At 40.3% G+C, this 15,640-nt stretch overlaps 1 protein-coding gene across 7 annotated transcripts in view; it reads left to right on the top strand.

Annotated features, from left to right (window-relative positions):
• Positions 1-6,513: 6,513 nt before the first annotated feature.
• The window catches only part of ctif (CBP80/20-dependent translation initiation factor), a 52,440-nt gene continuing 43,313 nt past the window's right edge, over positions 6,514-15,640 (top strand). The window contains exons 1-3 of one of the 7 annotated variants that reach the window (XM_069170792.1): positions 6,514-6,730; positions 7,316-7,429; positions 9,718-9,759. In XM_069170792.1, coding sequence (XP_069026893.1) covers positions 9,755-9,759 — 5 coding nt within the window. In that variant the 5' untranslated portion in view covers positions 6,514-6,730; positions 7,316-7,429; positions 9,718-9,754. The other 6 variants (XM_069170802.1, XM_069170838.1, XM_069170821.1 and 3 more) reach the window with 6 other exon arrangements.

The raw sequence follows: 15,640 nt of genomic DNA, 5'->3' as shown, positions 1-15,640 counted from the left end.
CACACACACACACACACACACACACACACACACACACACACACACACACGAGGAAAGGAGTGAATGTCAAACAAAGTAGATATATCATGCAAAGAAATATAGAAGTTACTGTAAGACAAGATACGGTTGTTAGAAAGCTACTTTTTATCCAAACAGAGGACAACATACCAGAAATCATTCATATCCTGTACAAGAGAAAACAGACATTGTGACAGAGCTATTTATAAAGACTAGACATGGGAGAGAAGTTACTGCTGATAACTGTGAACATTTTTGGAAATCAAAAACGGACACATGAGGATTTTTAAATACAACTTGCTCCCCCAAAAGGAGGTCACATTCACATTTAAATTGGAGTATTGTAATCCATAGCTGTAAATGCAATCCCTCACCTTTTTTTGAACTTTCCTTTCTTCTTCATCTTCAACTGGATTCAATTACTCCAGCAGCACTTACTTATGTCCAGACAGTTTAATGCCACTACATAACCCATAAATGAGGAAGACTAGAATAGAATAAAGCATCAGCACATTGACACGGGGGAGATGGTATAATGAAGAAAAATCCCTGAAGACTGACGCAGATGAACAGTAATGCAGGAAACATGTCATCGGCATCAGTCACGAATATTCAGCCTAAAAAGTCTAAAAGCCTAAAACACATGACATAGTTTGGGTAGTGTCTGTTTTTGAGAAGTGGTTACACGAAAAGACAAATCTGGGATGTTCTTATGATTTAGCATTTACTTTTTTCTATGGAAACTGAGTCATGTCGACTTTGTGCATTAAACATTAGTTTTTTCTTATCCTCTTGAGCTTCACTGGGCGGAATGATGTTATGATGGAGCCTGTTATCACATTTATCTGCATTCATCAGCTTCTCCGTGCTCATCTTGAAACTTAGTTTAAGTCAAATATGTAGAAACAGGATTTTTCTGACATGCCAACTTGTTTGTATTATCTGTCATATTCAGCTTACAGAAGTGGGATGTGGAAACATATAAACTCCAGACTTTTTATTGAAGTTTGAGGGGAAGAGGGAGGAGATGAATTTTCACGATTTTTTAAATGGGTTCATGGAGCTTTTGTGGGTGAAAAAAACTTGTAAAAGTTTTTCACGTATTTATAGCTTTTAATATTTTCTATGTTTTAAAACATGTCAGGAGGGGACTTTTAAAATGTAAGTGTAAGATTAATTGCACTTTACTGTATATTGTACTCTGTTACAATCACATGGACTGCTTTTCAATACTTTCAATAAGTACCTTCAGTCATTACCTGCTGAACTGAACTGAAGACAAAACAAAACAACTTACAAATATGAATTATTTTTTCACAAAAAAAAAAAGACTAAGATAAATAAAACAACAATAAAGCAAGTGCATTTTAACCTGCTCCTAACTGGGATCATATTTTTGCTATTAAAAACAAAATCCTTTATAGATAATACAGATTATTATTTGACAAATTTTTAAATATATTGTCATAGAGTCCAACACAAAGACTATAAAATATTTTTATAGCATATTTCAATTCCCTTTTTGTCCACAACCAACTGTCAAACTATTTTTGAAGGTCAAAAGTATGTTTCTCCCTCCCTCCTTTCCACCACACTCCACCCAGCCCTGTATACCCTCCAGCACCTGCTATCATTATCACCCCCCAAACCCCGACGACTCCACCCTCCACCCTCCATCCCTACCTGTCACCCTCCCTCCAGCCCCCGCTGCTTGTCACCTCTCCCTCTGGTACCTGACACATCTCTCACCTCTCCTGCTCCCCTCTCCATCCTTTACCATGCCTTTGCTCCTTCGCTCTCTCTTACCACCCGTCCACCCTTTCTCTCTCTCTGCATATGTGTCCCCTCATTCTCTCAGCGTTGCCTCGTCTACCTTTCACTGTCCCTGCGGCTCTCGCTGATCCCCTCCCTCTCCGTCCCTCTCTACTTTCTGACACTCTATGTGTCGCTGGTGAACTTCCTTCTGTGTTCCATCTGCCCCTTTCCCACCTCTCCCACTCCCTTCCAGCAGACCCACCTACTCAACGGGTGCTCACCATACATGCAGGCAGGCACAAAACACGGCCCAGAGCTGTCAACGCGCTCCTCGGACAGTCCGCTCTACCACGGTTCAGCAGCAGGGGGAGTGTCAGGCAGCTGAGGGCAGGACAGAGGGGGGTGAGAGCTGAGCCGCCCGGCAGCCTCTGCTCCTGGAGGTGGAGGCCGAAGGACAAAACACACAGCAAATGAATTAAGTTGTTATTTTCTGACTTGAATGATCCCTTTTTTATTATTATTTTTAATCCAGTAAATTCACTCCTTCCTAAGTGCGCACACCTAAAAAATGACTTCCCCAAAATTTAATATTTATCTTGAAATACAATTAATTGATTAGCTGACTGGAATAAAATGAAGAAGTCATTTTGATTGTTATTCATTTAAATCTTTATTTAAGTAAAACGTCCTAAAATCAACTGCTTATCTGCTCTCATTACATTAAAATGAATATTTGGAGGTTTTGAATTACTGGTAGGACTAAACAATACCTGTAATCCAGGATATAGTGGCAGGTTTTTATTTGTCTGACATTTTTCGATTGAATAATGAATCACTTAATCAAGAAAATAACCAGCAGATAAATCAATAATTAAAATAAAAGCCCTTCATTCATGATTTATTTTTAATGGTAATTGTTCAGTGGTTTACTAACAAAAAGTCAGGATGACAGCACCAAATGTCATTTTTTTTCTCAGCTAGTTTTTCTTACTGTTTTGTTGAGTTTTTGTCAAGGCAGAGTGAGAATTCTAGATAAGGTACCAAAATGCGGCTATAATTAATAGACTTGAAAGAAAGTAGGGAACTTTCTAAATTATGTTCATGTATTGTATTTGCCACAGAACAGAGTAAATACCCAACTAACACAATATAATATAATCACCTTCAGAACACTTATCGGAGGAATATTGTGTTAGATTGTACATGTAGGTTACAGAAGATCTGTGACTTGGTGCACATTTTGATAGCACTGCTTGGCACACAACAGTCCTATGATCTGTCTACTGCCCCCACCTGCTGGTTAGAAAGCTATCATGTTTTTGTTACTCAACAAATTGAACCCAGGCCAATCTCTGTGTGCTTATTTGTCTGAGTGTTAATCTGTGTGCATTTGTGTGTGTGTGTGTGTGTGTGTGTGTGTGTGTGTGTGTGTGTGTGTGTGTGTGTGTGTGTGTGTGTGTGTGTGTATTTGTGTGTGTGTTTTGCACAAAGAGATGTTCAGTCACTTCCACCCACTTAGTTTCTCTCTATCTAGTTCACAGTGATCTTTCTCCCACACCTATCTCCTGCAGCCGTTCAACCCAACAATAAAAGAGCAAAACTGCAGAAGACCACTGCATCAGGGCCGCTGGCCTATTGAACTAAACATACTGACAAGCACAAATAATCAGCCGCCCTTTATGAAACCCGTACATACAGTAATAGCAGTCTGTTGGGCCAGTGTTGTTTATATCACACCATTGCTCTCCGAAGCTGCAGGAGGGGAGAGTCTGTGACCTTAAGATCTGTGGGGCTCTGTGCTGTCTAATTCCATGTTTATGGTTTTGCCTTTTATAACGCACACAGACGGAGCTGCCCAGGCCACAAGCACACGGAAATATCATCATGCGCCCTCTCTTCTGCTAATTGGTGCCTTGGTACCATCCCTCTGGTGGGGATTCAGCTTTGTGCAGGCCGACCTGAGGAGCGGTGCCAGCTTCAGATTTTGCCTCTTTCACTGTGAAACTTCTGTTTCACCATCAAACCAACTTTAAATTATACATTAACAACAAGGTTTACGGCAAATAAGGAGAAAACTGACGAAATAAACTTGGTAGAAAGTGACAAAGCACATTTATTCAAGTATGGTACTTCAGTAAAATAAAATAAAAATGTGCCACTTTATACAGCTACAGTTTTAATACTTTAAAATGATCCCCACCTTTGCAGTTTTACATTTTAAAGTGATGCATACAGGAATGCATCAAAAATTATAATCCAATCCTATTCTGCATGGAGATTATTTTAGTTTTAATGCTTTGTACGTTGAAATTAATTACAGTAAATGTTGTGTGGTCTTTTATTTATATTTCTATAATGTCATATTTCTACTTTTACTTAGATAAAAGAAAAACTTCTTCCACTATGTGCTTGTATGTAAATTTACAGATATACTGTTGCGAAATCTGTCAGAAATCATTATATTTGAACACATCAAACACATTTCTGACGAATGCAAACAAAAATTTACACAAGAGATTGATCTCCCCTCTGTGTTAATATTACACGAGTATAAATAACGCAAATTAATGGGTTGTTCAAGTATTGCCTGCCATGCTGACATTTTTAGAACAATTAAATTATATAGCAGTTCAACATTATGGTTCCCCTGGCAACGGAGCACGTCAGTTTGAATGTTCCCAACCTTTACAATTTAGCTGAAATCTGATGTTCAGTGGACTCATTGATTTAAAACAGATACAAAGATACAGAGCAAAATATTTTACTGTGCAACTAACACTTTTGCTCAGCTCACTAACAGTGAGTGCACGTCACAGGTTTAACTTTTCTTTTTTTTTTAACACCATACCAAAAGAAGAAAGCTACAGGTTAGTGCACTTGAGAAGAGACCATATAAATGGAGCCTCTGCACAGCAGCATGGGAGGGAAATGGAAGGCTTGAATAGCTTGCGGTGCTGCGGGTGATGGGAAGAGGACAACAAAGTAATTATGGGACGACTAAGGATAGACATAACTGGGCGAGTGAGTGGAAAGGAGAAGATGAAGGAGAAGGAGAAGAAAGGGGTGGGGGGTGACCTGCTGGAACCGCCATCACACCATGGTAGTTAATTAGCCTCTGACCGTGTCAGTCTGCAGCCATCTGGATCAGAAAGGGAACTTTTTCTCCTCGGCGGTCTGTCTACCTGTCCTATTTCACATTTACACATCTGCCTCTTAATTTCCAGTTTATTTAATAGATCCCTCCTATATTGCTTCTGAATCCATCGGTCTGTTTCATGCTAATATGCAGATGTGTCTGTCAGTCAAGCTGTTTGGACTCTATCTTCCAACTGTCTGCCATATTGACTGAAGACCCTGATGAATCCCTGTGGTAAAGCTACATATTCATAACATCCACACACATACACACATTTACAGACAGTGGAAACAGAGACCAGTGGAGCAGTCTGGTCCTCTAACTGCACTCTTCTCAATTTCCACAAGGGGTCATGATTACACTAGAAACACTCTTCAGCAGGTTTAAACTCATCTGTAGAGTGACCAGAGTCTGTGGGTTTGATTGCCCCCAATAAATATGAAAGTATACACATGCAAAGTGTAAATGAGAAGCTGGGATTTTACTTTTCAGAAAAGAATGAAAATGAAACTATTTCACACAGGGTAATAAATAATGATAAAATACGTTTTAATGTTTCCGTGTTCTTAGTAACCAACTACACACTTAAATGTTTATTGCTTAACTGATAACAACAAGTGGCCCTCTGCCAAGTTGGTCACACACCCATATCCTGCCTGTTGGACTGGATTCAAAACAATTACGACCACTCTAACCACAACCACCAGTTATTGATCAAAATTTACTTACAAAAGCTGATGCCAGTGGCTTCAGCCATGAGAACAATAAAAACCTAAATTTGCAACGTTAAATGTAAATAATAATTTATTTATTTTTTTTTTTTTTTTAACAAATAGACAGTAAAGTCTTCATGTGGGATTATCTGTCATGTTCAGCTGTTAAAGAAGCTCAATATGTCACAATGTCATCAAATGTCATAATTTACCATGTTGAAATAATATTTAAAAAAAAACGTGTGTTTTGCAGATAAATCTGAAATTGATTCTGCTAATGAAAATAAAATCAACTCACAAAAGTACGAGTGGTTGTGATCATTTTGTAAATGTACAGCTTTTAAACGCATCGAGATGTTTGGATCAACAAGACGTGTGTGTGTGTGTGTGTGTGTGTAGTCATTTCTTTTTATAATCTCATAATTAATTCTAAAAGAATAATATTATTATTTTACATTGTTATTATATTATATTGGCTGTTTGGGTTCATGGACTCACGGCACATAGATTCACGTGTTAAGCGGATGACAAAATCACTTTTGGTGAGTGTAACATCTTGGTTTGTTTGTATATAATATATATAGATATACAATGTACTGTATATACTGTGCATTTTATATTTTATACTGCTATTTTATTGCTTTTCTATTATTCTATTATTTTATTCTATTATTTCTATTATTATCTTATTGCTTCTGTGTGCTGCTGTAGCGAAGAAAAAAATTCCCCTTGGGGATTAATAAAGTAAATACCTACCTACCTACCTAATGAGGCAATAGCCGTGGTCTTCTCCCCTCTCCACCCCCCCCCCCCTACCCAAATGAACTCCATTTCCCACAATGCTCCGCTCCGCAGTGCACGTGTCAACGTTGCCAGCAGACCGGACCGAGCGTCACATTCCTGCATTCCCGTTTCTCCCTCCGTGTGGGACCGCGGAGTCACCACCAGACCTCTCTAATCCTCTTTCTAACCCCCCCCTTTTTTTTTTTTTTTTTTTTTTTAAATGTTTTTCTGGAGAAACACACCCATGACGGGGCGGATTTGATCTCCGGAGAGAGAGAGAGAGGGGTGATCCCCGGGTTCGCCAGGAATCAGACTCTCACTTCGGGTGAGGGATTTGTTTCATTTTTTTTTTTTTTTTTTTAAGCCGGGTGAAGGTGTCTCCTCGTCGGTTAACGTGTCGCTCCAACCGTCGTTAAAGCGCGTATTTAAAGACGTGCCGCCCGCCGCGTTTCGCTCGCCGGTTGTCTCCGTGCGCGACCTGCTAAATAAATGCTTCGACTTCCCTTCCGGCGGAACCTGTTGACGGACCGAGCGGGCTGAATGTGCTCATTTGCGGCCTGTTGTTGTTTCACTGGTGGACCGGAGAGCTAACGTTAGCTCGGTTACCCGCAAAGCTTTGCGTCACCATTGTTACCGGTGATACGCGACCACACACACACACACACGTGTTTGTGTGTTTGTGTTTGTGTGTCGGGGCGTGGACGCGCATCCAGATGTGGCTTTGTTACTTTAACGAGGATGTTTTGTGCTGCGGTCGTTTTTCAACGACGCTGTGAGCTCACGGATGCACACAGCACATGGGCGTGGCTATAAGTGCAAAAACAGAAAGAATAACGGGACTGTTATGGTCATCCTTTGATTTATTTATTTTTTTTTTTTTTACTTTGATCTCTGTAACTCATATTTGCAGGATAGGGAGGACTTCTGCCCTGGAAGAGGAGCTGAGCTAGCGTCAGATCAGCTGTTGACCCTCACAACAAAGAGTGGATCTGCTCCTTCTGACAGTACAGAGAAACACCGACAAGTCTGACATATTTTCTCTTTATTCTCTTCTGTTTGCATACTTTGTTTGTGAGCTAAACAGCGCGGGATGTAAAGATAGCCTAAAGAAAAAAAAGTCATTGCTGATCCGTTTGTTAGTCAACAAGCTGAGTATTCTGCTCTGTTGTTGTTGTTGTTGTTGTTGTTTTTAAAACTTGCACTCAAGTCCAGTTTGCTTGTAACATTCCTGAGATTGCTGCTGTTCAGAGGACTGATTGGATCAGAGTGACTTCAGTGAGGTGAAGGGATGTTTTCAGGCTCTCACAGGCCACAAAACAGACGTTTCTAACTCTAGTGTGACGGGATTCCTGAATGACAATCACAGTTCGATGACGTGTTCCTCTGAATAAGTTATATCTTTACTTTATCGATGCTCGCCCACGTCAATGTGGCGCCTCAGCTGGAGGCAAATGCAAATCCACGAGTTTAGTGGTAGGTCTGGTTCAACCTGTCTCTCGTTCACCTGATACATCATCAACAGACATTTCATTTAGTTGTGTGTCTGTTGTTTTGGTTAAAGTCTACTCGGCTTTTCTTTTTCCTTTTGTGCAGATTTTGTGAAAGTGGCACAGTCAGATATGTGTGGATCAATTAAGCATTATTTATTTGTGGTTTAGATGTCAATGAGCCAATCATGGCCCTACTTTGATATGGAGAATGGCATGTTTGTGATCATGTGCATATACTTGCAGGAAACTTTAGGGTATGTCACAATTATTGCACAATGACATGGTTGCAGCCATTTACACCATCGTCAGAATCGTCTCTATTTACTGTAATACTTATTTCACCATTACAGAGTTGTTTTTCTGGTGCTCGGTATCTATTAACATCATGGATTTAGTTGCAAAGACAAATATCACAACACCACTGTGGGCACATTTTGGTTTTCAGCAAAATGAGAAGAAGACAGCTTTGTCAAATTTGCAGCAAAAAGATGGCGGTCAAAGGTGGTATTTATAAGTTTTAATGTTCAATGCCAATAAAAAAAAAAGCTGTTCTCCTTCATAGGGCATGTGTTTATGATTAAACTATAATTAGGGTTATACAATAATAGTGGCTAAACATGAATAGAAAAATCACCAATTGCAGTTATTTGTATGACAATTAATCGTCATACCAACCTATATATACCATCTTATGGATGGTATATAAAACTTGAATACATATCAACCTAGGGTTGTCATGATTGTGACTGTCCTTGGTAGGTATGTATATATCTTATATGTCTTTACATCTCTTCCATCAACTGGCTCATTATAATTAATGCAGGATGAAGAAAATATCTGACACACTCCACAGCATATCTCAGAAATAGACCCTGCTGATTCTGCATACATGTTGTCAGTCAGCCAATATGAGATGTATACATCCTGGGTCTCATTCAGATTTACAATTGTTGCATCCTCATAGTTGAATTGTGGCATTTTGAGCACACTTTGAAATAAAATGTGATCTGAATAGATTGCTCTAAGAGTAACAGAGGAATAGTGAACTTGGCCAGAAACACAGCGTCATTCAGACCATCGAAGAAGAGTCAGTGCATCGTCATCATCGCCCCCATTTATCCGCTTGCCCCAGCACATGTGAGTGCTGCATCGATGTGATGAATGATTGTGGCCCGGCAGTGACAGGAAACGAGAGACTGAACCCAGTTCACCGGCAACAAATAAAGACACCCGGGTTCATTTGCAGCGCTCACCTCTGTGCCTCTTGTTAAAGGGAATACAAAGAAAGGAGGCCGTGTTTAGGGTTGTGACGCACACCCAGGTACATGCATGCAGTGTGTGAGCGTGGAGGAGGAGCGAGCGGAGCTGCATGGTATGGAGGGAGTGGGAGTAGCCTGCAGAAAACTGGAACACCCTGAGTCAGCCTGCGTTGCAGAGATCTAGCCTCATTTCAGTGGGAACCGCTGCTCATTACCTTGCCTATGTTGCACGGATGAGCGAGTGGGAAAAGAGAAAGTGAGGAGAGGGAGATTATACGGCTCATGATTCAGAAAAACATACAGCAGTTCTGTAAGACAGGAAGATATCAGGTGGTGGCCTGTAGCGGAGAATATCAGGCCTTTACCCTCGTATTGTGCTTTTGCATGTTACCTCCACAACTGTTTTTGCAACAGGTGATTTTGGCTTTTGTCACAGTCGTGGTCTTTCTACGGCTGACGTTACTAGTTTTGTCATCACCTCGCGTATTCAGACCGGATAATGGCCACAGCTCTGTTGCAGTCTAACCTTTGTTGCCTCTCTTTTCACTTTTGTCTCTGTTCAGCTTTGAGGTCTCTGCTACTGCTACCTACCCTCCATACATGTGGTGAGTGTTTTTCCATACCCTCATTTGTTTGTGAAGAGGGCTGCTGTTTGTGTGAAATGCATTGTGGGGCTACAGCATTGCACAGGCCCAATCCTCTCCCATTAGGTCACTCGGGAAGGGGACAATGAGTCTTTTGTTTTAAGTGTACACATGAATTCTTGGACCCCCCCCCCCATGTGGCATGTGTAGACTATCTTTCACTGATCTCTTCCTCTTATTCAGGTCACTCAGCTCACACACTGCACTTAGCAAATACATTGAGTCCCTACAGCTTCTTACAATACATAGACGGTGGATATCACAACAAAGTTGATTTGTAATTGTACCTATATAAACACTGAATCCTCCACAAATTTTGATAGTCGAGATTTTGTAAATACCATTTTATAGATTATTAACACCTGTTGCTCTGCTAGCTGAGATGTTTCTATGTCTAGCCTCTGTTTCATTGATGACATCTTGCAGTTGTCCTGCCTGAGTTTCTATATTTTCTCCATTTCCACTGTTCTATTGAGACATTAAAAGGGTTCATTAAGGAATTCTGATTGATCGGTGCCGGCTACATGCAGCTTGGTATTTTTCCGAAGCAGTGCAAGAAAGTGAATCTTAAAGGGGCTCGAGCAATGTAAAAGAAGCCACTATTTCATCCATTTAATTCCAACAGTTAAAAAAATATTTCTATGGAGGAAGAGAAGCTACTCAAATCTTGTCATGGAACTACGCTTTTCACCAATGGTGGACAAAATACTTAACCTTGAGAGGCAACTGGATTCGCAAGATCGTGCGAGAATCCATCATGTCAGGCTGAAAATTGTGTGTCCAAACACTGGTGGTTTGAAACGGTCAGAAACCTATGAGGACCTACTGTACCTTCAACTGCCTTGTTGTTATTGTCTTTTAAATGTAATGTCATTTTTTAAATGTAGTTCTGTTTCTCTGTAGAGGACTTTGAGTTGCATTGTGTCTGAATGGTTATATATGTATATATATATATATATATATATATATATATATATATATATAGATAGATAGATAGATAGATAGATAAAGAGATAAACCTGTCTTACTGGGAGCTGTAGGTGTGATTTAGCTGTGACGACAGCCAGAAGCTACTGTATATTTGAAAACAACCCCGACGGCTCCTAAAGAGGTCAGTGTAGATGCTGCGCTAGCACCAGTTATATCATATTTTTTAACCTTGTCTGCCAACACGCTAAACAACTATCCTCAGTCTTTGACTTGTTGTTGTGTTTCCACTTTGGCACTCTTCTACTATGTCACATTGTTCATTGAGCCCATGATAGACGGTGACAGACAGATGGTTTGGCCAATCACTTGCCAAGTATTTTTTGAAAGTGCCTGATCTTTTCCAAACAGTTTCCAAGTCCCACTTCTCGGACTGTTCTGTGTAACATACCAGAACAAGATTCGATATTCAAAGGCTTTACTGATCACACACTCATCCAGTATATGCGATGAAATGCAGGGTGACATATTCTTGAGGATGTGCTAAAAAATGTCTTGATATAATGATCGAAAATTCTGCAATTGTGGTTATACACGCACCAGCTGAAATTTGGAAAATCTTTGGAAATGCTCTGTTAGTTACATTTTTCATCCTGCTGACTTTCATACATCCCCATAAACACAGCAGCATACATTATAAACGTTGTATACATACTCTATTTAAACTCTTCCAGCTAAATCTAGACGCGTGGTTGCTCCATCTAACCTATTTGTAAACACATACATCTACGAAACCAAAATACTGTTTGTCTATACAGTATGATTTGACTCAGAGACACCATGTGGCTGTCTTGCGCTCAAGAATAGACTACTCCTAATTATATTTAAACCCAAGTGTGAGTTTGTTTAGCCAGCCATGGAGTAGTAGACCAGATTAGATGTATTACCAGCTCTAGCTGCATGGGGTGAGAACATTGACTTGGACTCCCACTGGGGTGACTGGGTTTCATGTTGTACTCTGTTTAGGTTGTAAGGATTATAGTTATTACTGTTTGGTTGTTGGGTAACTATATCAAAGGCTGCAAATCACTAATGGTTTAGGCTTATATTATAGTATTAAGAATATAATCTGTACATTCTCTTCATCAGTTGAGCTCTTTTCAGTGGTTTGAAATCTGTGAAGAAACTCCAGAAAGAGACTGAGGGAAGCACATGCTTAACAGATGTAAAAAAATAATTAATGAGCAAGTCTAAATTAAACATTGGATATGGCTATGACATGCTCTTACACTTGGTAAAAACAAGTATTTAAGGCTCCTCATTCAGTGGGCCCGGCAGTGGATAAATTCACTACGTCAGCAGGTCTTCTGAACTGTGCACTAAGTGCATTTTTCCATTCAAAAACATTAATGCAGACATCTCCTCCCCTATTGAAAAATCATAGATTGAGGTTTTTGAAAATTCTGAATCTCAACAGTAGAGTATACAAAGAAATAAAATATCTGGATAAAAGATGTCTCTTATGTCCATGCTTCATATTTGCCCATGGCACTTGTCTAAACTTCTTTTTGGCGTCTAAACTTGTTGATGTTTGCTGTTGCAACTTCTTAGCTACTCTACATAGTAGCTAAGAAGTCCAAAATATTACGAAACATTAAATTATGGGTCAGTCTATTCTCTGATTTCTGGTAGTTTATCCTATCATAGAGCACACTGGCATCTGTCGCTCACTCTGAAACAAAGAAACAGTGTGCAGTCCAGTGCCACGCTGTGTCTGTCCGGCCGGTTTAGTATCTTTCTGAGTGGTGAAGGGCTTTGGGTACCGTCTTCAGCATGGTGGATCTTCCTCTCCTGGCCTGTAGTGTCAATATGCACCCGAGTGCACAACGCTGGGCCACCTTTCAGTCCTTGGGTCACATCTTTGTTTTATTCAGCAGCTCAAATAATGTTAAGTTGCCAATTTATAAGGCACACGTATCTAAAACTAATGTGGTCTAACATAACAGCCTTGCCGTAAAGTGTACTTTCATGAAGGTACATTTTCCCTCATTTATATAAAAAAGGACGGACTAATTATTGGAAATACCAGTCAGGATAAAGCAATAAAAAGAGCCACATGTTGAATTAACACCTAAAAACAGAATTCTGTTTGGTGTTATGAAGATAAAAATTTACTGCAGGACTGCACTGTTTAATTGTACTTGTTTTATTTGTACCTAATAAACCGGAAACAGGCGCAGAATGAATTAATGAACTTACTAGTGCAACAGCTTGAACAACAACTCACTGGAACATGCATAAGTATGTTTGAACACTGCTCACGATAAAAATGAAATAATGAAGCCTGAAGTAGATATTTCAGAGGGGGTACGAGTACACTTTGATGTCCACATGAGCTGCATACTGATCGGCCAGTTCTTAAGCCACGGCACCGCCTTGAAGCTAGACGTGTGGCCAGCACAGGATGGCAGGCTGCTCTTTGTTGGAACAGCTGGTAGAAGTGAGGGGGGAGACAGGAAGGAGGAGGGGAGGAGTCGGGGCTTTGCGGGACAGGGAACTGAGACATAGTTTGAGAAGAGGAAGGACACAGTGGGACAGACAGAAACCGGAGTGGAGAAAGGAGAAGGGGGCGTGTCGCACTGTGATGACTTGTGTTGCTGCAGGATAACTGATTCTTGAATCCACAGACAACATGCATGGAAATTACAATAACGCAAAATCCACTGCAACAAATTCCTTGAAAAGACTTTTGCCTTTGACTGACACACTTTCTATCTTTCTCTCTCTGGCTTACAGCTTGTTTAAGCTTTTGGTTTTCACGTGTTCCAGAGCGGCAACAATTAGTCAATAATCAAATAGTCCATCAACAGAAAGTAACCTGCAACTATTTTGATAATTGATTAATCATTTAAATAGTTTCTTTAAGCTAAAAAGCTAAATAGTCATCCACTTTTAGATTGGGAATATTTGCCTGTTTACTTTGTTTTCTTTGACATTAAACTAAACCTGTAGGTTTTGGAATGATTACTGGATTCACTTATTGCACCTACACTCTCAGACTTGCAATGGGAAGCCTAAAAAATAATCAATGCAACAGAGCCAGACACAATTTCATGTTTTTTCCATGCACTCTTCTTCTTTGTCAAAGCGTAGTACCTACATTAACTGGACTGTAAATAGTCTGTTCAGAGATTGGGGTCTCTTTTTGGACTGCAACACTGAGAGATAATTGCTACCATGTTAAAATGGAAGAAGATTTTCTGAATCACTTCCCTCATCATTTGCATCAATGTCTTGCAATATGAGAGCGTACATAAGCGTATTTACTGGGAAGATGAGACTTGTGTTTGGTAAATCTGAGAAGCCTTGCGATGCTATTTGTGTTCCTGACCTTGCAGAGTCAGTGTCTTCGTCCAGTCAAAGATCGGAGCGGCCACCGGCCTGCAGTCCTTTCTTTGTGTTTGCTTTTCTTGTGTACGGCTGGTAAAGAAGCCTTTCCTTTGTCTGGGTCAGATGAAATCCTCGCTCTAATCTCCTCCCAGCCTCCTCCTCTCTCCTGCACCCTGCGGGGATGATGGTTGTTCGGCTTCTTGACTCTCACATGAGCAAATGTGTGCCACCCCGGAATATCAAGCTGATGTTGTTTTAGGACAGAAAACCTGCTTCACCTCCACCAGAAGAGTATCGACCTTACCTCACTATGGAAGCCAAGTAAAGGTAGCCACCAGACAACCTAACAGATTACTGCAGGTCTGGAGTGATGTGTTGTGAAACACTGCAGGACTGAGTGGACTTTTATTCCCATCTCACAGACAAGAGGCCGGTTCTCTACCGAGCCGGTGTTTACTTTGGATACAGAGGCGGATGTCGTTTACACAGGCCTGGCGATTTGTCCTGCACACGGAGCACATGAAGGCTCTGCAACAGACTAAAATAGAATAAAGTGTTGATACCAAGACAAAATGACGGAGAACTTGATGCGAGTTGTGTTAACGGAAGGCTCAATAACTATTGGCAGCTGTTTCCCTTCAGGCAATAAATCTATACTGTCAAGGGCAACAGTAGGACATCTGACCGTACTGCAGCGACTACCAATGTGCATCCACCAACCACCGTGTTACAAACATCCAAATTACCATTACTGAGTGCATCTCCAGTCATTCAAACTGTGTTGGTGTTAATGTGACTCAGCTCTATTAACTTCACAGTTGGAATGAATAAACTGAGACAAAAAAAATATTGGTCTTTTCATTTTTGAAATCCCCCCCCCAAAAAAATCCCTGTCTTAACACCTCACTGATGATGTGACAACTAAAGTTGAACATTATAAGCTTATTAAAAGCTGATTTATTGCATCAGATTATACATGAGCGTGTGAATAACTGGTAATGAGTCTATACAGTGTGGTTATAAAAAATGAGATGCTGCACAATATTAAAAAAAAAAATAGACTTCATGAAGCTACAAATGTTGCATGTTAATACCAGTGAATATTTCTTTATTTGCAAAGTGTTTCACTGTTTTGTCTGCTAGCTGTTCATTCTGGTTGTGACTGTTGGCTGAGGAACTGGAGAGTGACGTGACTCTGATGGTTGAGTGATATCTGTGTGTATTTGAGATGAAGTGGATCAGTCACAGCACCAAAACCTGTCCCACCTCAGCTCAAAAAAGACAGACATCTGTGTTTTGACATATCTGGTCTGCTGGAACTTGAAAAATAACACAGAAACAGGGCCAGTAGTAGCCAATCAAAGCCCCGGCATTAACGTATGGATGGATTATACTATCGACATGTATGGATTATAGTATTGACACTTTAAGCACATATTGACCTGCTACATAAAGTGAAGTGATTAAAGCATTAGTCCCAAATGTACACAAAGAAAAGCAGCAGTGAAGTGATGAGTAGAGAGAT

Source organism: Embiotoca jacksoni, unplaced genomic scaffold (assembly GCF_022577435.1).
Source record: "Embiotoca jacksoni isolate LCO1_2020_lvr unplaced genomic scaffold, fEmbJac1.0.p SCAF_10, whole genome shotgun sequence".
NCBI lineage: Eukaryota > Metazoa > Chordata > Actinopteri > Embiotocidae > Embiotoca > Embiotoca jacksoni.
Note: the sequence above shows the minus strand (reverse complement) of the source record. Positions and strands in the feature narration are given on the sequence as shown.